This window comes from Paramisgurnus dabryanus, chromosome 3 (assembly GCF_030506205.2).
Source record: "Paramisgurnus dabryanus chromosome 3, PD_genome_1.1, whole genome shotgun sequence".
NCBI lineage: Eukaryota > Metazoa > Chordata > Actinopteri > Cypriniformes > Cobitidae > Paramisgurnus > Paramisgurnus dabryanus.
In genome coordinates, this window is record NC_133339.1 from 21,092,864 (window position 1) to 21,117,171 (window position 24,308).

Here is a 24,308-nt window from a genome sequence, read left to right on the forward strand (position 1 = left end):
CATAGTCTCAGACAGTGACATGTTTGTCCTGTGGTGGCTACCGTAGGATCACTATGCGCTTTGATAAGGAGGGGTGAGCTGTGGACCGAGCCATTGGTTACAATTCACAGTCTCACCACTAGATGCCGGTAAAAATCCCACATTGCACCTTTAATACAATAAACCTGATGAAAAGATAGATATATATAGTATACAAAATATAATCATGTGGGTGACAGAATGGCGGCTGGGAGTCCTGCACTTCTTCATCTTCTCTCTCTACTGAACACATTTTTTTTAAGATCAGTTCATTCTCTAGTGTTCTCTGCTTAGTGCCTTGTTCTTTGTCCATTATTTCATGCAGCGTTTTTTTTTACTGTGGTTTCTGTCTTTAGCAAACTTAAAGGATTAGTCAATTTTCTTAAAAAAAAATCCAGATAATTTACTCACCACCATGTCATCCAAAACGTTGATGTCTTTCTTTGTTGTCGTGAAGAAATTATGTTTTTTGAGGAAAACATTCCAGGATTTTTCTCATTTTAATGGACTTTAATGGACCCCAACACTTAACACTTAACTCAACACTTAACAGTTTTTTTCAACAGTGTTTCAAAGGACTCTTAACGATCCCAAACGAGGCATAACGGTCTTATCTAGCGAAACGATTGTTATTTTTGACAAGAAAAATAATTATGCACTTTTAAACCACAACTTCTCTTCTTCCTCCGGCTGTGTCACAAGCCAGCGCGACCTCACGTAATTTCGTAGTGACGTAGAAAGTTCACGCATTACATTGCACCATTTTAAACAATAAAGAAAGATACAAAGACATTAATTATTATCATTCGACATACATCAACATCGGAACGGTCCTCTTTCTTCACACTTGTAAGTCCTGCTGCATAGTTTTGCGTACGTCCTACGTGACGACGTTTGCGTGAGGTCGCGCTGGCGCATCACAGGACCGGACCTAGATGAGAAGTTGTGGTTTAAAAGTGGATATTTATTTTTCGTGTCAAAAATGACAATCAGTCCTTGGAAACTCTGTTGAAAAAAGTGTTGAGATAAGTGGTACGTGTTGGTGTCCATTAAAATGAGAAAAATCCTGAAATGTTTTCCTCAAAAAACATAATTTCCTCTCGACTGAACAAAGACATCAACATTTTGGATGACATGGTGATGAGTAAATCATCTGGATTTTTTTTTTAAGAAAATTGACCAATCCTTTAAGTGTTTTTTGACAACTGCTGGCTGAGTGCTTTATTTTCATGCATTCATATTTCTCAACCTCCACAATTCTTCATGTATAGATGTGTTGATCTAAGAACTTGTTGTTGTATGTATTTAGAAATTGTTAAAGCTTTCTTCTTTTTTACCCTACTGGCTTCGCCTGAGCAATGCTACTTGCCAAATTAAATGTGACAGCAAGGTGCTACTGCTCATAATGTTTATGGTTGAAAAATGCTTACTCTTTCACTTACAATTCATAACAAAACCCAGTATAGTAGTAAGTAAGCTATCATTTATAAATTAAGTTCATCCTTTTCTCACAGCATTCCCTTTAATTTGCCTTGTATCTGTTATTTTGTCTCCCTTTATAACCTCCTCATTTCATAATTTGCATTGATCCCATCCATTTTTGTTTTGTTTACCCATAACACTGTGAATTATGTGGCATTCACCCTGTAGAGGGAGAAGGAAGCAGATGCAGAGACCTCAAAAGCTTCCTCTAATGGGGATGCTGTTCACCCTAATGATGGGAACATGCCCTTTGACCTTCCCTCCTCTGAAGGGAGCAGTCTGGTTGTGTCAGAGGGCCCCAGTAAGTATATTACTAGAATTGTAGTGTGTCTAGTTGAGTTAAAGGAAAACTATTTTACTATTTTCTTACCTCAACTAAGATGAATTAATACATACCTATCTTTTTTCAAAGTGTGCAATCTTTGTAAAGTGCATAATGAATGTGTTAGCATTTAGCCTAGCCCCATTCATTCCTTAGGATCCAAACAGGGGTGAATTTAGAAGCCACCAAACACTTCCATGTTTTCTATATTTAAAGACTGTTACATGAGTAGTTACACGAGTAAGTATGGTGGCACAAAATAAAACTTTTGTTTGAAGCCATAGGAATGAATGGGGCTAGGCTAAATGCTAACACACTTACAAAGCGCTGTACAAAGATTAAAAGTGCATATATTTAAAAAGATAGGTATGTATTAATTCATCTTAAATTGAGTTAAGAAAATAGTAAAATATTGAAAAACAGTGGTGTTTTCCTTTAAGATGTTACAATGAGTGATCATACATTTGCACATTTAGTTATCCACTATATCAAGCATGTGACCCTGTATGTGAAATTCAGGCTTAAGTCTCATTATTTAATTATCAAAAGTCTGATTTCAAAGTTTGCATTCAAAGTTTGATTTCAATCTTTGAAATGGCCTTACTCAGTCAATATTAAAGGGATATTTCACCCAAAAAGAAAAATTCTCTCCTGTATAAATTAGGAATGCCCCAAAAGGAAAATTCTTGGCCGAAACCTAATAATGAAAAACTCAGAAGAATTTTTATTTTTAATTTTCCTAATTATTTTGCCAATTTACATTTTCATGATGTCCTTTTTACTATATTTATTTCACATTACTATACTAAATTTATTACTAAATTTAAATTATACAGCCTTTTTACACCTGGTCACTTCTCTAATCAGATACCATGACACATAAATGAGTCTTGGCTAAATGGATATTAATCTGATCTTCTATTCTCGTGCAAAATGCAAATAACCTATTCATTACTATGCCTTAAAGCAACACCAAAGAGTTTTTTTTACCTTAAAATAAAGTTTCCAAAAAAGTTTCAGTGGTTCATCCACCCAAAACAGGGTGAATGGCACTTTTGCATTCGCTTTGCAGCCCTCTATCGGCCAAAACCGCACTAAAGAAGTTTCCAACCGTCGGGTAGTGGTCCTGTAGTTCGAGTGAAAACTACAAAAACCTGCTCTACGGCAGTCCTACAATCCAATCAGAGCCAGCTATGCTGCAGTATTTACGACAGTGCTAATGAACAATTACGCGTCTAACCTCTAGGGGGAGCAAAGAGCAATAACTCTTTAGTGTTGCTTTAAGAAACTTGCAACAACGCTTATAGCACTGAATGATAAGCAGCGGATCCACGCTTGCTTTTGCTTTTACCAACATGTTTGCTGCATTTGCGCGTCTCTCGCTCTGCGCTGGTCAATTTGATCAGTCATCAAAAACCTCATTGTTCGGTAAAATTTATTCAACCTCTTCACTTCATTTTTTTGCTCTTTTCGGCTGAATAATTTCGATTGCCTAGTATATTCGGTTTCATCCCTAGTATAAATTTCTTTGTTTTGAGGAACACAAAAGAAGATATTTTGAGGAATGTCTGTACCCAAACCGATAATGAGCCCCATTCACTTCCATAGTATTCTGTTTTTCCTATGGAAGTCTATGGGCCTCTTATCGGTTTGGTCACAAACATTCCTCAAAATATTTTTTCCTTCATTTTTATCAGAACAACTACATTTATTCAGGTTTGTAACATCATGCGGGTGAGTAAATGATAAAAGAATTTTCATTTTTGGGTGAACTATCCCTTTAAAGATATTAAGATTATGTTTTCAAAGAATGTACTTTACATTATGTTGGATGATTTTATGTAAAAAACAGAAAAATAACAAAAACAACTTAAGCTTGGTATTTATAGACCGGGTGAGATATTGTCCATTATGTCCAGTAGAGGGCAGACTTACTAGTCCACATAAATGTGCATCCACAATACAGTAGGTTGATTACCACAAAAACCGGTGCTTTCAAAAGAGCAAAATGTTTTGAAATTTCACCTAGAAATGGTAGAATCCCCCCTCCCTGAAAAGCTTATAAATTTTGCACTTTTTCAGGAAACCTCACAATTCCTTAACCCCAATTCCTTTCTACCTCCCATTAGATTGAGAGCCACAAGCTAAGTTTCCGCGAGCAGGCCAAAGCGCGCACTGACCACGGTGCCGAGATTGTGTACCAGTCCCCCAACTTTTCCACAGACGGATCGCCTCGCCGTCTCAGTAACGTGTCTTCCTCCGGCAGCATCAACATGGTCGATTCACCACAACTGTCCACGCTAGCTGATCAGGTGTCAGCCTCCCTCGCTAAACAAGGCCTGTGAGCTGCTCCTCCCTTCTCCGAAGGGTGCTGATGTGTCAACAATTGACAAAAAAAAAAGTTTTAAAAGTATCTCCTTCAGTCCTTTTAAATAAGGTGCTTGTCGGATTCTCCTAACTAAAGGTTGTCCCAACGGCTTGTCTGCTTGTGAAATAATTTTCGCCTTCTGGCACAGAGGGACAGTTATTGATGTTATTGGCTAGTATCATGTTAGTATCATCAAAATATTTACAATTGAAATGGATCTGGTGGTGTATTGATCCAAATGGTCATTTACAGCACAGAGTAACCTGATTTTTTTAATTGCCCCGTTTTTTAAAAGAAACAAAGACGACGACATTTGCTCTGTTGCCTTATTGTGAATGTTTTCTGTTTTTTTATTTATCTTACGCACTCCTGTTATGTCATGCAGTAGTAGGAAAGGTTTGGAAAGATGACGTTTATTAGAATAGATATGAATTTGTTAGGATAGCAACATTTCAAACACTCTTTTGGTAACACATCAAACAACTTTAAAAATGAACAAAAATGTAAAAATTAAAGACCTGCTATTATTTATGTAAGCCAGTTTGTGGGCACTAAAGACAAGTGCATGTTACTGCTTTTTGATAAATGCTATTGCACACCTTTAACAATAACAGTTACACATTCTCAAAGCATCTCTGGACACATTTTTGCTAGTTATATCGTAAACAACTTTATCAAGTGCAAAGAATTGGGAATCTTGGTACTAGAATGTACCTAAAAAAAATATTACGATGTAGCAAGTAAAGATTGTATAACTTATTTAAAACTACACATTTACATATTGCAAATATCATTTACTTTCTTTGTGAATCTTGAACTTAGTTGCATTGTTAAAAGACTTTTGCTTGACCTTAAATCCCTATTTGACAAAGTAGAAAACAATGTCATTCAATCACAAAACCTTAACTGTTAGTAGTCTGTCCTGCACAAGAGTCATCAATATCACTAGCACATCCCTACAGTTGTTTCATCCCCATGTATTTGTACTGATAATTTCTGCTTCTGCATATGAAACGCTGTTCCAAAGAATCTGTTTATGGACCTTTGCAAAAGATGTGAGGGCATTTCACAATACAAAAATGACAAATAGTTAGAAAAAAACAACCAACATCATGGGGACTCTGACTGCCAGTGCCAATCAGTTGTGTTTCAGAAAACTGTACAGATGCTCTTTAGTATAAATCAGATTTTACGATGTACGGCAATGTTTGCAGAAACATTTGGTGTGAAATGATGCAGAACATTTGATACCCAGCCAATCTCCCTCAGTTGTAATGCCTTTACTATAGCCATCAATCCAAACTACAAAGATGACACGCTGCACATTCCCAGCATGCAACTTCACCGAGGTCTTGAATATATTAATTCATCCCTGTTTAACTGTTTTGAAAACTCTGTACTTGACTTTAAGGGGTGTTTAACTGATTTTAACATAAAAAATACAATTAAAAAAGCGAGATCATGAACAAAGCTACCTGCAAAGATTCTGTTTGTAAATTGCATTTTTCTTATTGTATTGTGTGGATGGTGTAAAAAATGAACGAATGTGTTCGATTTAACTTATTACAATCTGATACTAAACTCAAATGTCATATTCTCAATGCATCGCAACTTTTGCTTATCTGAAATTGAACGCAGTTATCGGACATGAGTCACGTGGGATGTGATATTACTCAAACTGCTCAACTACTCATAATAAACAATGTGTATCGTGCTTTTAGGAATGGAGAAAATAAACAAAAATGCACAGAAAGTTGACATTATCAGTAAAGAAGTTTGTCTAGCATCACATATATCTCACATTATTAACTTACGTGAGAAGCTTCAGGCTGATTGCTGTAACCCAACAGTGTGGCGTCTTCAGTACAGCATGCTGCTAACATAAACCTGAAAATTTTCAGATGTGGGTTAAACTGATTTACCAAACAAAACGTTAAAAACCCTTGTTAGCTAGCTGTATTTCAAACGGTCCTGTGATCTGTTAACCAGTTCCCTCTTTCCCAATGTTTCATTTCCCGCCTCTGCTCTTTCATCGCCTTCTAGCTTGACAGTTGTGATTGTCCTTATAGTAATGTGTTTTATTAATTGGTTTACACCGATACTCCTTGCTGTAAACGTGAATTTGGAAATAAAGTGCGTATTAAACTTCTCTCAGTCTGGTTTGATTGTCTATTTGTGTTTTACTTCATGCATTGACTGTACCTTTGTAATTCCGCAGCTGACTGAAAGGTCATCTTGGAAACGTCACATAGCAACGGTGTTCAGGGATTAAAATACAGCTTCTTTGGACTAACTACTTCAATCAGGAAAGGCTAGGGTTGTATCCGAAATCTCACTTCATTCAAATTTACAGAGTTTTACGTTTCTTTAATATATTCCACTTGAGTGAATGAACACACACGAATAAGCAAACTTCGTATATAAGATCAAAGTACCGCGAGAGCGGTTCCAAAGTGTAGCTTTAAATTGCTCTCGCGGTACTTTGATGTCATACGCCGATTTGTCTGTGCAGCGGCCCCACCACATGAGAATCGGGTCTTCCATGAGACACGTGAATAATTCGTCGCGAGGCCGAATGTGCATTATGGGTATTTTTCCATTTTGCTCTGTATTAATGAGAATTTTATTTATTAGGTTAGTCTGTATTATTTGGTAAACGCATGTGTCGCTATCGCATAAAGTCATGACAACACTTGGCGGTATAAATGGCAAAATGTTTTGTGTTGATATTATGCTTGTTCGACTTCATGGATGACGTCAGAGTACCGCGAGAATGATTCAAGAAATCATATTTCGCCTCGCTCTCGCGATACTGTGACGTCTTCCGGCTGTCGATTCTTGCGGCGCCGCATGAAGTCGAACAAGCCTATTATCTTGTTTTAGTGTTGCTGGAGGTGCACTTTGTTAATACTTTTAGCATTTATATAAAAAACATTTTAGTTTAGTGTTATTTTACTTATTTTAGTATGGTGGAGATCGTACACATTTTATTAATATTTAATGTAGTTTTATTTATTTGATAATGTCTTTGTATGGCCAGATGAAATTATGCCATGCCCTAGGTTTTTGTGAAACTGTTTCAGATGACGCGTTTTTCATTGTTAGAAAGACAGGGCCGTAAAAGACCCGAAACGTCACTGAATATATCATGTAAATGCGAGCTCTTCTGTGTGCGGATTTTTTCTCTGTTATTTGTGTTTTTCATTGCTGCCTTCATTATGTGTACCAGATGGTCATAGCAGCCACCCTCCAGAGTGCTCTGCCGAGGGCACAGGGATGAACACTTCCTGTTGGAATTCGTCCCACATCATAGTGCACTCTAATAGGGGTTAAATGTGAAAGCAATTTTGGGCACACATAAATCATTTTAGGCTAGTGCAGCGAACATTTTCACGTTCGGCAAAATATATATAATTCTGTATTTTCAGATTACTATTTTAAGTGCCGTTTACATAATTATAGCGATAACTAGCGTCCATGTGGACAATAACTTAATTCTAATACCCTCACAAATTATTTACCTTAACTGCATTAACTAATATAGCATATTTCCTTTAATAATTAAAAGCCCATGTAATTGTTCTCATGTCACCAAATACATAAATATGAGGTTCTTGTTGGATTTATAACCAGCAGATGTCCTCAATACACTAGTTTCCCGTATCTCTAAACACTGAATCTAGTTAGTGTAATCTATTATCTTACCTTTTAGTATAATAATCAATCAGTGTAATAGAATAAAACATTATGAAGTTAATTTCAGTGCAAGTACTGGACACCTGAAGTAATTTTTGGTAATGGATAGTGTCATTTCAAATGCGCGTGCACTTTATATTCAAGTAGATTTGATCGGCTGTCATTGTTTTATCAGTTGAAAAAAAAAATCGTTCCTTGTATCTTTATCGTTATAATTGCGGTGCGAACAATCATCTTAGCTGATCTTATTCTTGGTGACCTTCAAATTAATCAATTTAAAATATTGAAATAATCAAATTAATTATTTTTAACATTAGAAACTACTGAACTTATGAGAAACACTCTCAAGAGTCTGCTAACTCCATTTAAATTTGTCAAATATTTTAATCAATTGTTCTCAATTAGACCTGTAAGGTCCAATCAGAATCTGTGATTCTCATAGATGAATAAAAAACATAAGAACCTAGTATAAAAACATTTCACAATTACAAAAAATAGAGATAGAGAGACACAACAGGTTGTACAATATAATTCACTTTTAATTTGAGAAGCACAAACGTTGCCCGCATGTCAGATTGGCCAATTATCCATAAACCTTTTTCCTTTTTTTTTGCTTCTGCATAAGTGTTAAATATTTGTACTCGTCTTCTCCCTAGACAATCAGGACAGCTACAGCCTGAACATCAAACACAGTAAAGAATCAAACAAGGTATGTACAAAATAAACTTTTTTTGTGTTGTTTTGTACAAACTATTACATGCTAAAGGATATTACCAGACTCACCCAACCCTCATTCACCACATTGGAAATTCAAAGTATGAAAATAACTCACACGATACAATATTGGCTTTTGAAAGCTAGTCAAACCTTATGGTACATTTGCCTGATAAGTACACGGACCCCCACACAGAAAAAGAGAGAGAGAGAGACATAAAACCATAATTGATGATATTAAGAATGAAAAGGGGCGGCGGGTTTCTCAGCAGGAAATGGGACAGTCGTGGATGGTCCCTGACGATTTGCCACGCAACTATGAAACAGGAGATTTCACTGAAGCTGTTGATTCTGCTACGCTTCAGCGAGATGCAATGAATTTAATTCTCGGGTTAACATGACATCCTTGAAACAAGAACAAATGGCTATGATAGCTAGAATCGGGTGACGACAAAGATACAGAGAAGCTACTAATAAAAACTGTAAGCAATCGGTGTCTGCTATTAGACTTGTACATTCTTATTAGTTAAAATAACAGGAAAGAAGACTGGGAACTAACAGAAATCGTTCCTCTGTAATACACAATGAAAAAAATGAAGCTGTCACTGACAGCAACAGATAAGAAAGGAGCCAACGAATGAAACTTTGCCATGTCCTTGCCTATCATAACATCAAGTTATTACCATAAACCTCATGTTATTAGGGGTTCAGTGATGGCCGTAGGTATTGCAGAATGTTCAATAACTCAGAAACGGAGTTAAGACCTGACCAATCAATGGAAGAGCTTCTTTATAGGAAAACCGGGACAAAACAAGTAATGCAAAGAAAAAGGGAACATGACAGAGTTGACAGATACAAATATCACAGGGCAGCTCATTTCAGTTTATATTGGAGTGATTCATACATGACTGAGTTCTTTTTTTGTTGTTGCCAATATTATATAATAATATTTTGCACACCACTAGCAACTTCAATCTTAAAGGACTTTAAAAGTGCTTCAAAAATCACAAGCCCACATAACAAAAAGCCAATCTTACTCCAGGAAAACAGCACATGGTGCTAAGCAACAGAGTTGCGGTGAGCGGCTATGCTTCAGTCGAGTGTTAGCGGTCTGTGCGTTGTATATTCGGGCACTGATTGTAGGGTGTGCTGCAAGAGAGACCAATTAAGTGCTCCAATCAGACTCATTTTAAAGCGCGTATGAGCTACATACATGGCGGTCGCGTTTGGGAGCTGTACTCGAGTCATCTGCTCTCCGTCACACTTTTGGAGCACAAACAGACTTGGGCTTTACGTAAAACTCCAAGGCGCTAAATTAAATTTGGGTTTTCGAAGTAAAGGAATGTTCAGGTGTGGAGAAAAGAAAAAATGAAGTGCTTCATCACACAGTCACGATCATGTTTGTTTCACTATTCACTTATCACTCCATTATAAACTGCAAGGCTGAGCGAGTCATATTGGAGAAATCTGGAAGGGTACCACAAAATGCAAGCTGTGCCCCGCAGTACGACAGCATGCTAAGGGGGAAGTGCTCTTCTTCTGCAATTTACAATTCTGAGCTTCTTATTTTCATTTAGCCACAAGCTAATCTCTCTTACTTCCTTTAAATGTTTTATTGTCCTAACGTTTTTATTTTCCAGTGACCCAAAAGATTGAACGAATTAAAACAGGTTACTAAATACATCTCCATACAATTCACTAAAAAGCGTGAAAGAATTGACTGATGTTTGAATATCAAACAACAGGGACTTTCATTCGATTTGTTGGTTTTCTTCCTTCGACGTTGCTGCCGTTTCATGAGTTTCTGAAAGCCGGTGGGGTCGGGTGTGTGCAGATGAGTCTAGGCTTCATCGGTGAGTAGGTTTGGGTGGATTGGTAAGCTTTTGCTTGGCGCCGCCGCCGTCGTCTGCGAGAGGCGACGACGGTCCGGCGTCGGACTCGGATCTGGATGACCGGCTGCCGGATACGCGTCGTATGGTCCTACAGGGCCTCTCGCCAGACGGACTGGGGTGAATTTCGGACTCTTGTTCTGGTTCCACGTCCAGGGGAAAGGTCCGGCGTTCCCATGGCATGACCGGCTGGGGGACCCAAAGTGGGAAATGGAGAGATGGCAAGTGAGTATTTGTACATAGAAGACAGTATACCAGTTTTACTTTAAGGTTCACCAGGTTGCCCTTAATGGAAAATTACATAAAGCTGACTACTACTTAACTACTTTACCCGCCAACTTTTTTTTTTAAGTTGCCAGCCAGCACCAGCATTTTTTAGGATTTTTACAAAAGTTTAATGCCTTCCAGAAATAGTTCACATACAATATATCAAATGAAAGAACAGACCCCTTGCTTAAAAAACAAACACTTTCATCCTATCCATATTTGTTTGTTTTTACACCTCTAAAATATGGATAGGTTTCTTAAAAAATACAAAATTTAAGCAAAAAGCTAAGATAAGAGTTTTTTGTGAAGAACTTTTGACAGAGATCAGATTCAGAGCAATGATCAAAACATACACAGAGTAGTAATCGCAATTAATCTATAGCAGAATAAAAGTTTTTGCTTACATCATATGTGAGTGTGAACTGTGTATAATAATTATGTATATATATATAAATATGCACACATGCATGTATAATTTTAAGAAAAAAATATATATATTTAAATATTTATTTATTATAAACATATAATTATAAATTATACATAAATATACAAATGTATATACACATTAAAACATTTCTTAAATACATACATGCATGTGTGTGCATTTATCTATACAAAGCTATTATACACAGCTCACAGAAATATATGTAAAAAAAAAACTTTTATTCTGCAAACGATTAATCGTTTTGCATCCCTAACACGGAGTTTAAACTGTTTGCTCTAAGGGGATTCTTCCTGGTCTTATAAGTTGGGTAACAGTGCCACCTGGCGGATTATAGCGGAAATACGGAAAAACTCGTCATTGGCGGAGAGAGAGTTAAAGGTAAAACCGAAAATCGATAGATGAATGCATACATTTGCCTTTTAATTAAAAAAAAAAAAAACAGTTAAACTTCATAAACATCACATGTGGAATACATACAAAAAAGTAAACCCTAGTGCAGGGGTTCTCAAAGTTTACATTCAAAGGTCCAAATCTGAATTCCCATAATTTTCATAGGTCCGGAAAAACTTTATATAAATCATTTGTTTATATAACGAATCAACACAAATAGTTTGGGAAAAACATAAGTGTTTTTGCATTTAAAGTAAAAAAAAAATAAAAAAAAATAAACACAAGAAATATGCCAAAAGTAACCAGGTGCAAAATACAGAGCAACCATTAGAGAAATGGCACAGTTTGTTCTCCATCATATGCATAAGCCATGGCAAAAACAGTGTGGTTGGTAGGCAGAGACACTGACCAAAATTAGGGGTGCACCTATAAATTGGCTGATGATGCTATGCTTCTCAATGAATTACGGTGAAATGCCGCTACATACAAAAGCCAGGGGGCGCTCTTGTGCAGAAACTTAATATGTGCTGCAGACGAAGAACCAGACAGCTTAAGGATATATTTATATTTCTGTTCTTCAAACCTTTTCAGGTATTTTCATGATAATAAAGAATATGTATAATGATTATGTTTGACGAGTGTTGCTTTTTAAATGCATGTTTTAAACGACTCAAACCAACAGTGATTGGTAAAGACTGATCAAAAGCCGTAGTACATGAAGTAGCTGTGCATAATATCTGGGTGTGATGACTACAGCGCCACACAGGAAATGTTTAAATAACTCGTTTTATTTTCGGACCAGGAATACTCTTAAATCTATAAAGAAAAAAAAACTAAACGATTGGTTTACAAGTTTAATATGCATTTGTAAAATAGCAAATGCACACATTTAATCAATCACATAGAAATTAATGCACTTGTAATGTGAAGTGGACGCGGGTCCGGATCAAGTTGCCGTCGGGTCCGGATCCGGAGTCCGGACTTTGAGAACCCCTGCCCTAGTGCCTGCAGCATTTAGTAGACATAAACAAATTAATCTTCAACATCAGGAGCTTACCATTTCCTCGTAAGTGTCTGGCGTAGAACAGCGTGTGTCCTCGTTGGACAGCAGTCTCTGGGAATCTCTGGAGCCGGGTGTGTGCAGGCCGGACAGCATTACTATCTCTGGGCTGACGGGGCTGGAGGGAGACACCACAGAGTTGTACTCCTGCAGCATGTGGAAATGTGCCGTGTCTGGGGATGAAGGCTGTGGCGTGGAGGGGTTAGTGCCACCCAGTAAGGGCGTCGTCCGTCCGTCCAGAGACTTGAAAGACCTGAGGAGAAAATAATGGGTTAACCAAACCGCATCTGTCAAATCTTATAAGGTATGTTCACATATATAAAACAAAACATGTTTTATTAACAATTAAGTGCTCACCACATTGCTTAGCAACAACAATAGTCAGTATACAGTTATTTGTGATTAATAAATATTTCTTGTTATGAGCATAAGTGTATTATATAACATCTGCCACAGATCATCATGGTGTTATTGGGCTGTGACTAATAGCACATCCCCCAATTACAGCTAAATTCTCATAATACTCCATGCTTTAATAAATTGTCCTCATTATATGCCTCTCTTGCATCTGAAACTGCTGCTGTCTTTTCACACCTCAGCTGCTGCTATAAACTCAACAACTACATGTAGCTACAAACTGAAAGCTGTTAATCTCAAATGTATCGCACAGAATCACCAGAAAAAGGGAAGCGAGCGAGCGAGAGACTGTTAACTGTTTTCCCACCTGCTGCCTCTTCTCTTCGCTATCGAGCTTGCAGTCCAACTCCACCGAGAGCGTTCCTGATTCTCGTACGCAAGATGAAGCTGACAGAACGCAGCATCAGACAGATCCTCAATCTGAGAGAGATAAAAAGAGGATTATGTATATAACTACATACATCGGACAGCCCAGTATTTGCATCCTTGATGCAAGTAAAACTATATTTTAAGCAAGCAAGCAAGCAAGCAATTACAATTTGTACCTCAAAGACATCATCCTCTGCAGATATTGGTTCTGCAAAAACATCCACTTCTCTCCAACTACAATTACAAAGAAGAGGCAAACATATTCAGTGGACACAGATCGCATCTTTAAAAACTGATGTAGCATATGAAACTTGCTATGGATGAACAAAATTTCTGTCTCTGACCTTGGGGTGAGGATCTCTTTGTACTGGAGCTTCTCCACTCTGGTGGTCGCGGCCACAGACATGGGGATGACAATGTTATTGATGTCAAATGGGCTCTCTCCTCTCCTCCGACGGATGGTCTGAAAGATTCAAGAGACACAATTTAATGACTTACTTTTGGATGTTTACCTGCATGTGTACTGATATATAGTTATATACGTGATACTGCCTGTGAAAATGCATAGTTTTAGATTAATATAGACTGAGTAAGGTCATATCAAAGGTTGAAATAAATGTAAAATCAAACTTAGATTATTTACATTATGAGACTTTTGCTTGGATTTCAGACAAACTTGAAATGAAACTTTATTTAAAACAAACGTGTTGAGAGTTTCTTACTGCAGCACTGCTGCCGAGGTGGAGCGGTGTGGAGGTCTCTGAGATTGACGGCTGTCTCATCAGGGGGCTGTGGGTGGGTGTATTCAAAGCAGAGATGGTGGGACTGGGGCTTCCCATTTCCATGTAAAACTTAGGAGCATCTACATTCAGCCGAAGAGAAGAAAGGTGATGAGTTTCTAAATATAAGAGGCAATGATGCACAATGAAAGTAAAGAGGAGTAACGCACTATCTGGCCGCTCCAGCGAGGGCTCGCGGGGTCTCTTGCGCCCATGGCTCCTATCGAAAGAACTGCTCTGACGGAAATGCTGTCGAGGGTCAATCTTACTGGCACTCATTGAGCTGTCCGATTGGTGTCTAGACACCTTCTCTGAGCGCATCTTAAGATGTGACAAACCTGAAACAAACGGCATTCGTGTTAAAATTCCTTCACATAATGAATCGCAGCACTCTTTCACGAAGGTTTCATTCAATAATTCATAAGAAGAATAAGAAAATAGTCAATAAGAGTAACTGTGGCTGGATTGTATGATGCTAGAAATAAGTGCCGAGTCACTGCAGAGATAATAATGATGGCCAGACACTCACAGGTCATTTTAAACGTGCCCACAGGCACAGTCATATCTACAGCCAGATTTAGACTCTCCTTAATGTGTGACCATTTGCCTCAGTTAGAGAAGAGACTCGGCTCCTGACATTCACAATGTCGAGGCATCTGGCACATTGATAGTGTGAGACACGTTTCATACATTTGATGCCGTTGTGCTCGGGCTCTCTATTTCCGATTTCTCTCCCTTTTAAACATCAATAAATGTGGCTCTTTTTGGAGTCTAAATTGAAACAGGTCTCAAATCCCAGTGAAGTTAATAAATGTGTTGTAAACTTACGGACTGTGGAAAGGAGGGAGTTGGAAAGCTTATGTTTGTCTCTAGAGGACGGGTCAGACATGCGGCTGCTCATGCACATCTTGTGCTTGAGTGACATCTTCTTGATGGGTTTGATCTTCTCCAGAGGACGACTCTGCCAGTGTCCCTTCAGCACACGCTGCATATGAAGACTCATCATCACATCTAAAAGATAGAAAATCGATTAAAATCACTGAAAACCTATTTAAACCCTTTAAAGATTAAAGGGTTAAACCTCTTTAAAAGGAAAACATCACTATTTTTCAATGTTTTACTATGTTCTTACCTCAAATTAGAGGAATTAATACATACACTATCTTTTTTTAATGCGTGCACTTTTAATCATTGTACAGCTCTTCTTGAATGTGTTAGCATTTAGCCTAGCCCCATTCATTCCTATGGCTCCAAACTAAAGTTTTATATTGTGCCACCATACTTACTCGTGTAACTACTCATGTAGAAGTCCTTAAATAGGGAAAACATGGACGTGTTTGGTGGCTTCTAAATTCACCGCTGTTTGAAGCCATAGGAATGAATGGGGCTAGGCTAAATGCTAACACATTCACGAGGCGCTGTACAAAGATTAAAAGTGCCTAAGTTGAGGTAAGAACATAGTAAAATAATGAAAAACTGTTTTCCTACCCCTTAAAATTCCTAAAAAAGGCTTAAAAATGCCTAAAAAGGACACAAATGGTACCTGCTGTCTGTGTTGATTTTATCTTGAAACAATTTACATCATTCGAATCACAAGAATTTCAGCGTTCCAAAGATATGTGACATGTTTAGCTTTTTGTTTTTGAGTAGAGATAGACCGATATATCAGCTGACCGATATATCGGGCCGAAATTTGCAAGTTTTATATGTATCGGCATCGGCCGATACGTGGCCACCGTGTTCGCCGATTTTTTTCAGCATTATTTACAGAGAGAGTGCTGGAAGCCGCAAGCAATTGAAGGTCACATGACTAAAAACAACCAATCTTTCCATGCAGCTGATCATAGCTTCACAAAACAAGTTTTTATTTCAAATCTCTATATATATTTGTAATAGTAAAGTGCTAGAAATCAATATCCTTTGCTGATAGTTCCTCATCATTGTGGAAAGTGCAGTTCATGGTTCCATAGCACCCTCGCCTGTTTTTGTTAAATATATATACATTTTTTAAGTTCAATAAATGTTCCTTTTTTAAATTGAGACGTGTAACATTTGGCATCATCATTGTGTCATTTTTATGATGTAAATTGAGTGAGCAAAAGCAGTATCGGCTCCAAATATCGGCAGCCTGTATCGGTCATCGGCTAAGGCCGATGAAACAAAAATCGGTATCGGCACAGAAAAATCCATATCGGTCGATCCCTATTTTCGAGTTGTTGTATTTGATGAAGTTTTCTGTCAAATAATGCTCCTCCCACGATACACTGGATTTTAAGGGGTTAACAGCCACATACTGTATGTATACACATAGATGAATGAATGTCCCTCCTCAAAGATCTTACATTTCTTCCTACCTCATTTAAATTTTGCATAACAGGTCATTTTTAATTTAGCAAATGATACAACATTGTGGACCATTCAAAATAAAAACATGACAGTACGTCCCTGCCAACCACTTGTCATATACAGATATACATTCAGTTTCACATTGATAAAATATAAAAAAGCCTCCTCTTTTATTCACTGAACATCCTGTTAAACATGACTATGTTTTTTTTTTTTGTGGTCAAGCAAAGGAAATGATGATGAGGAAAACAGAAAGTTATTGTTTTGAGTAATGATGATGTAAGTGTAAGCATGCCAAAGAAAGTATTGCTCATAAACAGCCTTTCTAATATAAAATTCCTCTTTGGCTACTATAATAACATGTAGTAGCTGACCTAACGGTCTGCAATCCCCTACATACATTAATGACTCATTGTCACGGGTATCAGACCAAATATAATTGCACATTTTTTCTCCAGCAGAGGGCGTCAGAGCGTCACTTTCCTATTAAACTCGAGTTCCTCTTCCTTCTACTCGAGTTTCACACGTGGCGTCACCTCCACGCCCAACATTCACTCACACAATGGGCACAGATTAGGGCAACACGCTCATATTAATGAGGGAAAACTACCGTTCATCTCTGGTAGGGTGTCTGATGCTTGCCGCTGCTGGCACGCTCGCCCAGAGTCAGATTGCACTGCTCTTTAAAATGGTTATCGCAGCAAAGGTCAGGCAGACGAATGCTTGATCAGCTAGTCTGAATCAGCACATGCAAAGACTGCTGATCTCGGATCAGCCCTCAAATTCGCAGTTATTCGATTCTGGCGTATGCAAAAAGCACAAACGGTTCCTAGATCGGCAGCTCGACTTCACAGCACTAACAACTCTGAGAGCAGTGTGCAGGTTATTTTAAGATGTGTGATAACCAGATCTGGAATAATTAACACCTAGGTGATGGGGAGAAAACCAGTACAATTCCTGAATCGACACACATTGAAAAACAGCAAATCCAGTCATGTAAGATCCTGTATATGCTTTTGTTTACATTGTTACGTGTTCGTGCTGGGAAGAAAAAGGGGATAAATGAAAGGGGAGGGACCTCACCGTCTGTAAAGGAGAGTATAGGGTGAACGCAGGCGTCGAACTGTGCCAGTCTGTCCAGCAGGGGGAGCTGATGCTGGGTTTCAGCAGGAACCAGAGTACGTCCACTGCACATCACACACAGAGCGTTCAGCTCGCAGCCACAGCGAGGAGCCATCGACCTCTGAGCCTGAAAGAAAGAGAACGGCAAGTCAGAACGTCCGAAAATAAATAGGCTTGTCCAGATGGTAACAATTGTTATGCAAAAAGCCACAGACATTTATACACTTTAATGAAGTTTACAGGTATATCAAAACCTATAACACATGCTCACTAGTCCCAACCTTGAAAATGAATATTATTTCAAAACAAAAAGTTCTTATCTAGAATAAAAGAATTCGCTATAAAACGTCATGTAAAAGGTGTGCATTTAGTTTCACTGTACTCCATTTCAACTTAATATGGACAGCTTAATATGGCTTTATATTATACTGCATTTGTTTATGCAACCCGAAGAGCCAAACCAAGCAATATTCGCTGTGATAACCAATAATAGTGTTTGTTTAGGAAGGGACTTTTTCTTTGTTTCTTTGCTGTGATCAAAAACTGAGGAATCAAACAGAAAAGCAAGCACGATCATGAATTATGCTTTGTGTTCAGCTTTAAAAAGATTTCCACTTTCAAGCGTCTTCCTTTATTTGTTAACACAATCTCTCATTCTGAAGTCAATCTTTGCATTTCAACCTGATACGTTCACACTATCATGTGCAATAAATGACCACACACTCATCCTGGACTGATGACCCAGTTTTGCATGTGGCAAGTTCTCTAGCGCTCATGTGCTCGTGTCATTAACCCAGAGCAAAACACTGGAGAGAAAGACTGAACAGGTTGCTATTGGAAACTGTGCCCGTTTTTCCAGGCCTATTCAAACAAGGGTGCAGGAGGACAGTTTGTACATGACCATCATCTCTGAAAACACCTGGAAATCAATCAGATCTTGTTTTTTTAAAGGGTGACAAAATGCAAATGATTCAGGGTCACATGAAAATATGTTTTACATTTTTATTTTTTTATTTTAATAAAACTCAATGCAACTAAGGTGGGTGTGGGTACAAATCCACTGGATTTTTACACGTTTTACACAAAAGCGCTAATAATGATTGATGGCACAAAACTTGCCGCCAAGATGTCAAGTGATTCTGGGAGTTTGTTGGACACTGCTATGCAGTTGCACACTTTGGTGTTAAATGCTATACGGTTCCTATTATGTTTGGGTGGTTGCTTATTTGCCCAAGTTTACAGAGTCCACCGCCAACTCTGATGATTTTCTAGTGCCTTTATGTAACACTGAGGCTGTTAACACATGCTATTAAGATGCTCTTTGGTCGATCGGATCACAAGTAGACGACGCTAAAGACAGGTGTTAAATGTTATCAGCTCATCGGCTTTCGACCACATTGAAGGGCTCATTATAGTTGTATGCATGTCCTATGCCGTAGGATACGCATCGGTTTTCATTTATACTTTTGCGTTGCCGTCTGCGTCGACGTGCAAACACACATGCAGACCGCTGGTGGGCAGTATCTACAACAGCGACTGATGTTGCAGTTTGAGTTAAATTACTCCTCAACTTGGCCCATCTTTGTTCTCACCGCCGCAAACAGAAAAATACATATGACGCAGTATTTTACCTGACAGAAGGGTCCTAGTGGACCAATCACAGCACTTGTGGTCTGCGTAGAACTGACGCACTGTTAAAAATGTGGCGAGGTGCACGTCAGGCTATGCAGAGGCTACAGATAACCTAAGGCGTAGGCCTTACGCACGACTATAAATTGGACTTTTACGCACGACTATAAATTGGACTTGAGAAGTTGTCTAATGTGTTTGAGCAGCCACATAAGACTCTCAACCTATTAATCTAATGTGATTAGGGATGCTTAATGATTAATCACGATTAATCGTTAGCAGAATAAAAGTTTTTGTTTACATCATATATGTGTGTGAACTGTGTATAATAACTTTGTATAAATAAATGTACACACATGCATGTATATGTTTTAGAAATGTTTACATGTGTATATACATTTGTATATTTATGTATAATTTATATTATATTTAAATACTTAATATATACATTTTTTTTCTTAAAATTATACATGAATGTGTTCATATTTATATATATATATACACATTTATTATACACAGTTTATACACATATGTGATGTAAACAAAAACTTTTATTCTGCTAACGATTAATCGCGATTAATTGTTTAGCATCCCTAAATGTGATGTACCGTGCACAATGTTTTAACATGGGACATGACTTCTAGCGTGAACCCACAGTGTACATCACTATCTTTAGGGTTTCATTGATAAAACTGAAGTGGCTGCTCTCTGCCTCTTTAATTTTTGTTTCATTGTGCAAGCTTATTTCATCAATTGCGCTGAAATATCAGGGAAAGGTCTTACATATACATGTACAAAACTCACAAACAACATCACAAGCAGCAGTGAACTTTGACATAATATTAGCGACCACAGATCAAACCCTCGGTAATCAGGACAGAAGCAGTGGAAAGTGGACAGAAGAGAATAACTAAAAGTCCAGGTGTAAACATGAATGTGTCGCTCTCTAGTTTACCTGTGATTCGATTGACTAAAAAAATCTTAATATCAGGTATAAACAGCCTCTCAAGATCAATCCTTCAGTCTTTTTTCTTAATAAGCTACACAAGAAACCATTTGGGTCCAAGTCACAAATGCTAGGCGGGATCTAACAAGCCAAAATTTTTTAGCTAGACATAAACATTTCTGGGGAAAAACCCATTTGAAGTCATTTTTTGTGACTTGCAGTTTTCCACACACACACATACACAAAAATATTTGTTTAAACAAAAACAAAGCTGCAGTACAGTAATGGATGTGGTGTCATTACTGGAGCAATTTGGATTTAGGAACAGATATGTGATTTCTTGCAGATTCTGGGTCACCTCTGTTTTATGTTTAACCTTTGTAAGAACCCCGCTGGGATTTTAAGGAGCTCGCTGTATAATCAGTGCAACTCTTCTGCAGGTAACACTCGAGGGACACATTTTGTTTATTTACTTACTTCACTGTCACGGACACCACCCAAAAGTGCTCTTAAGGCATATTAAGTTTAAAAGTTTAAAGTTTAAAGTTTTAAGATTTAAATCCAATGTTTTTAACTCAAAGACTAGAGGGAGTGACAACCTTCGAGGGCATGTGTTTCTCCTACCTTGCGATTGAGGCTGGTGAGCGAGCCCGGCCGTAGGACACGACGTTTCCTGCAGGACAGGAGCGGGCGTGTGCGTGCCGCCACACAGGTACTATCACGCACGGTGGAAGCCAAAGTGTCCGACTGCTTCTGCTGAGCCTCAGAGCGGAGATGCTCATCTGGGTCCAAGCTGCCGGGGGAAACGGGCCGCAAGCTGGATGAGGGCAGAGAGAAGAAGACAGCGAAGGTGAGGTTTGACAGTATAATGCATTTAATGTAGCCAAGACAAAGGTCATGGGTTGGATCCCCAGGGAACACACAAACTGGAATACTGATATAAAATCTATAGCTTTAAAGGAACGGTAGATTACCTTTAACAAATGCATAAATACAGAATAGAGCCCGACCCATAAAGGATTTTGAAGGCCAATACGGATACAAATGTTTGCTGCTTTTAAAATCCGCTATTCCAATATATCGCCAGTTTTTTCAGAAACGCGCAACAAAACATTAACAGATTTCCCTAACATTAGTTATTTGTAGTTATTTATGAGTTTTAACTAAAATAATATGATAATGCATTTTAACTCTTTCACCGCCAGCATTTTTTATGATTTTCACAAAAGTTTAACGCCTTCCAGAAAATGCTCCTTTTTAAATATATAAACATATAATATAGGAAATAAAAGAACAGACCCTCTGCTTTCAAAAAAAAAAAATACGTTTCATCCTACCTTCATGTGTTCCGTTTTTATCACCTCTCAAATATGTGTAGGTTTCATCAAAAACACCACATTTTGAGCAAAAAGCTGAGATAATTCCATTTTTGTGAAGGACTTTTGATAGAGATCAGATGCAGAGCGATCTTTAAAACATACACGACATACAGCTGTTTGCCCTAGAGCAATACTTCCGGTTTTTATAAGTTGCGGAATGGTGGATAATAGCGGTATTGCAGATTGACGAGATATCTCGTCAATGGCGGGGAAAGAGTTAAAAAGAAACTTGTTTCTTTTATTGTCACAAAAGAAGAGAGAAACATCAAAATATATTAAAGTTCTGATAAATAAAATGTATAAAAATACAAACTTAAGATATGAAACGTAAAGGCCTTTGAACAAAAACAACAACAACCAAATCAGTTACCAGTTTTAAAAGACTTGGTTCATAAATATAACTTTGAAAAGGACTGGAGACAAATTATGTTAAGTTTTGATAAATAACAACAGCAAAATATAAATTGCTGATCACTTGACTCAAGCAGTGGCTAGATGCCTAAATCTGGACAACACCAGCAGCTACTGGTTCAGAGCGCTCTGTCAAAAACACCAACAATGAGGAAATCTAATGAAGGCTGTTTCGTCCGTTTTTATTAAATATTCAATTATCGGCCATTATGAATGCCAATACCGATAGTTTGGAAAATGCCTAATATCGCCTGATAATATCGGCCTGACGATATATCGGTCGGGCTCTAATACAGAATGTAGAAATGTAACATTGTACCTGTTAATAACACCATTGACCGGTCTGCCGGATGCACAGCTTTTCCTCAAGCCTGTTTCCGTGGCGAAACCATGGGACGTCACGGACCCTTCCACTCCAACAGTATCATGATCCTTAACGGGAAAAAAGAAAACTGTTGGAAAGAACACCCACCAATTTCCCCCCCAAGTTGGTTTGGCCCAGAGTGCTGAATGGTAGTGCTACATTTCTTCACTACTCTGAATGAATAAAAAGGTCAGCAGCACTTTGCATGAAGAGAAACAAAGAGATCAAGTGTTTGGAGGCTCTCGCCTCAATCTTTTCTCCTAACAATCCCAGCATTCTCATGGGCTCAGTGTGTAGGCCTGTATCAAACTGTACATTCACTTAAACTAGCTATTTATTTAGTTTGTGTACAGTTTTGCTGATAGTTATAACTAACTTTGTTTTAATCTCTCGTCTGTGATGCAAGTTAATCAATATTGGCCTTACCTGTGAGACAGGGCAGCTAATAGTCTCTGTTCTTGAATCACCACTGTCCTCTGGTACAGATTCACACACTGAGCTCTCCCCAAGTAACACAGTGCCCTGTTAAAACAAATACATGCACTTTTAGCCACCAAAAAAACCAAACATAATATAGTCTAGTGTCAGGTGGGAGATTGTTTTCCTTCCTCGTAACAACTTGCTCAACCATCTTGGGCTTTTCGCAAACTGGTGAAAAACATGAGTTCATCACATAAAACTGCAGAAACAGCAGAACATTCGCTTATCTGCAGTAACTAACAACAAAAGCTGCAGTTTTGATGGTAGTGTGGATAAGGATATGCTGTAACTGAGCTGACATCAACTGCTTTAAGACAGGCTGATTGTATCACTTTTTGTAATAAGCCAATAAACCGACCAATTCGAGATAAACATTTCCCAATAACTGTGTCTGCCTGGTAAAATGACAAGGTTTGAGTTTTTTTATTTATCAAATAGCCTTAATGACGAATAAATGATTTCTCTTAGATTATTTTAGTGACCTGAGAAACTAGTTTAAAAATGTGTTAATTTGAAACAAGATATTGTGACGTTACGTTTTGTCTTTAGTATTTATTTTTTAAATGATTTTATAAGTATGTATAAAGCACGGGATACACTGCACGATTATTGGCCGTCCCAGCCGAAAGATTGCCATCGTGAAACAATCGATTTCTGTGATCGTGACTCTTCATCCGTGGTCCTATGTCGTACAATGAGATAGGTCCGTTTTCGAAGACGGCCCGGTCTTGCTTCCAAAGATAGCCTATGATAGTTTTTTGACAGTGTCAGAAATTCGGCATGATCACCGCACAGTGTGTTTGCTGCTACGACCTGCGTGCCGGTATTTGTTTACCACGAGCGCATGCTGGTGACGTCGCGCAACGTGTGACGCTGCCGCCGAAGCTTCTGTGTCATCATCGTACAGTCTACATGCCTGTCGTACCCGAATTTAAACAATCCATTTGTTTACCACGAGCGCATGCTGGTGACGTCGCGCAACGTGTGACGCTGCCGCCGAAGCTTCTGTGTCATCATCGTACAGTCTACATGCCTGTCGTACCCGAATTTAAACAATCCATGTCGCACAGTGTGATAAGGTAATGATCTTATAGGAGGGCAAAATGTATATGCAAAATGTAGTCAGAACCGATGTAGGCTTTAAACGAAGTGGGAGATGAAATTAACCAGGATACATTGCGAGCCCAGCAAGACCGGTAGGTTGTAAGCATGTTCGTTATGTTACTTTCCATATAGTTGTTTCCCGTTTCATAGGGAAAGATTTTAACCCCCACTTCCCTCATTGAGGGGACTTTACTGTCGAGGGCACTCAAAATCAAGTGGAAGTTTTAAGGGGGTAGAAATGGGACGGGCCCCAAGTCATCTGGTGAAATCATCCAGCAATTCTGATAGCACAATAAACAGTGCAGAAAAAC

General features: G+C 38.2%; 2 protein-coding genes across 7 annotated transcripts in view; one reads left to right on the forward strand and one right to left on the reverse strand.

Annotated features, from left to right (window-relative positions):
- The window catches only part of maptb (microtubule-associated protein tau b), a 41,070-nt gene extending 34,731 nt beyond the window's left edge, over positions 1–6,339 (forward strand). For 5 of the 6 annotated variants that reach the window (XM_073813884.1, XM_065277752.2, XM_065277757.2 and 2 more), the window contains one exon: positions 3,952–6,339. In XM_073813884.1, the coding sequence (XP_073669985.1) occupies positions 3,952–4,167 (216 nt within the window). In that variant the 3' untranslated portion in view covers positions 4,168–6,339. Of the gene's footprint in view, positions 1–1,668; positions 1,802–3,951 lie in introns of all 6 variants that reach the window. The other variant, XM_065277756.2, reaches the window with a different exon arrangement.
- Positions 6,340–8,404: 2,065 nt separating this feature from the next.
- Positions 8,405–24,308, reverse strand: part of kansl1b (KAT8 regulatory NSL complex subunit 1b) — a 59,650-nt gene continuing 43,746 nt past the window's right edge. The window contains exons 4-15 of the mRNA XM_065277750.2: positions 22,840–22,935; positions 22,369–22,481; positions 20,884–21,076; positions 17,646–17,811; positions 15,045–15,227; positions 14,387–14,554; positions 14,160–14,299; positions 13,782–13,900; positions 13,614–13,671; positions 13,376–13,488; positions 12,649–12,904; positions 8,405–10,678 (exon numbers count right to left, since the gene is read on the reverse strand). Of these exons, the coding sequence (XP_065133822.2) occupies positions 10,448–10,678; positions 12,649–12,904; positions 13,376–13,488; positions 13,614–13,671; positions 13,782–13,900; positions 14,160–14,299; positions 14,387–14,554; positions 15,045–15,227; positions 17,646–17,811; positions 20,884–21,076; positions 22,369–22,481; positions 22,840–22,935 (1,836 nt within the window). The 3' untranslated portion in view covers positions 8,405–10,447. The remainder of the gene's footprint in view (positions 10,679–12,648; positions 12,905–13,375; positions 13,489–13,613; positions 13,672–13,781; positions 13,901–14,159; positions 14,300–14,386; positions 14,555–15,044; positions 15,228–17,645; positions 17,812–20,883; positions 21,077–22,368; positions 22,482–22,839; positions 22,936–24,308) is intronic.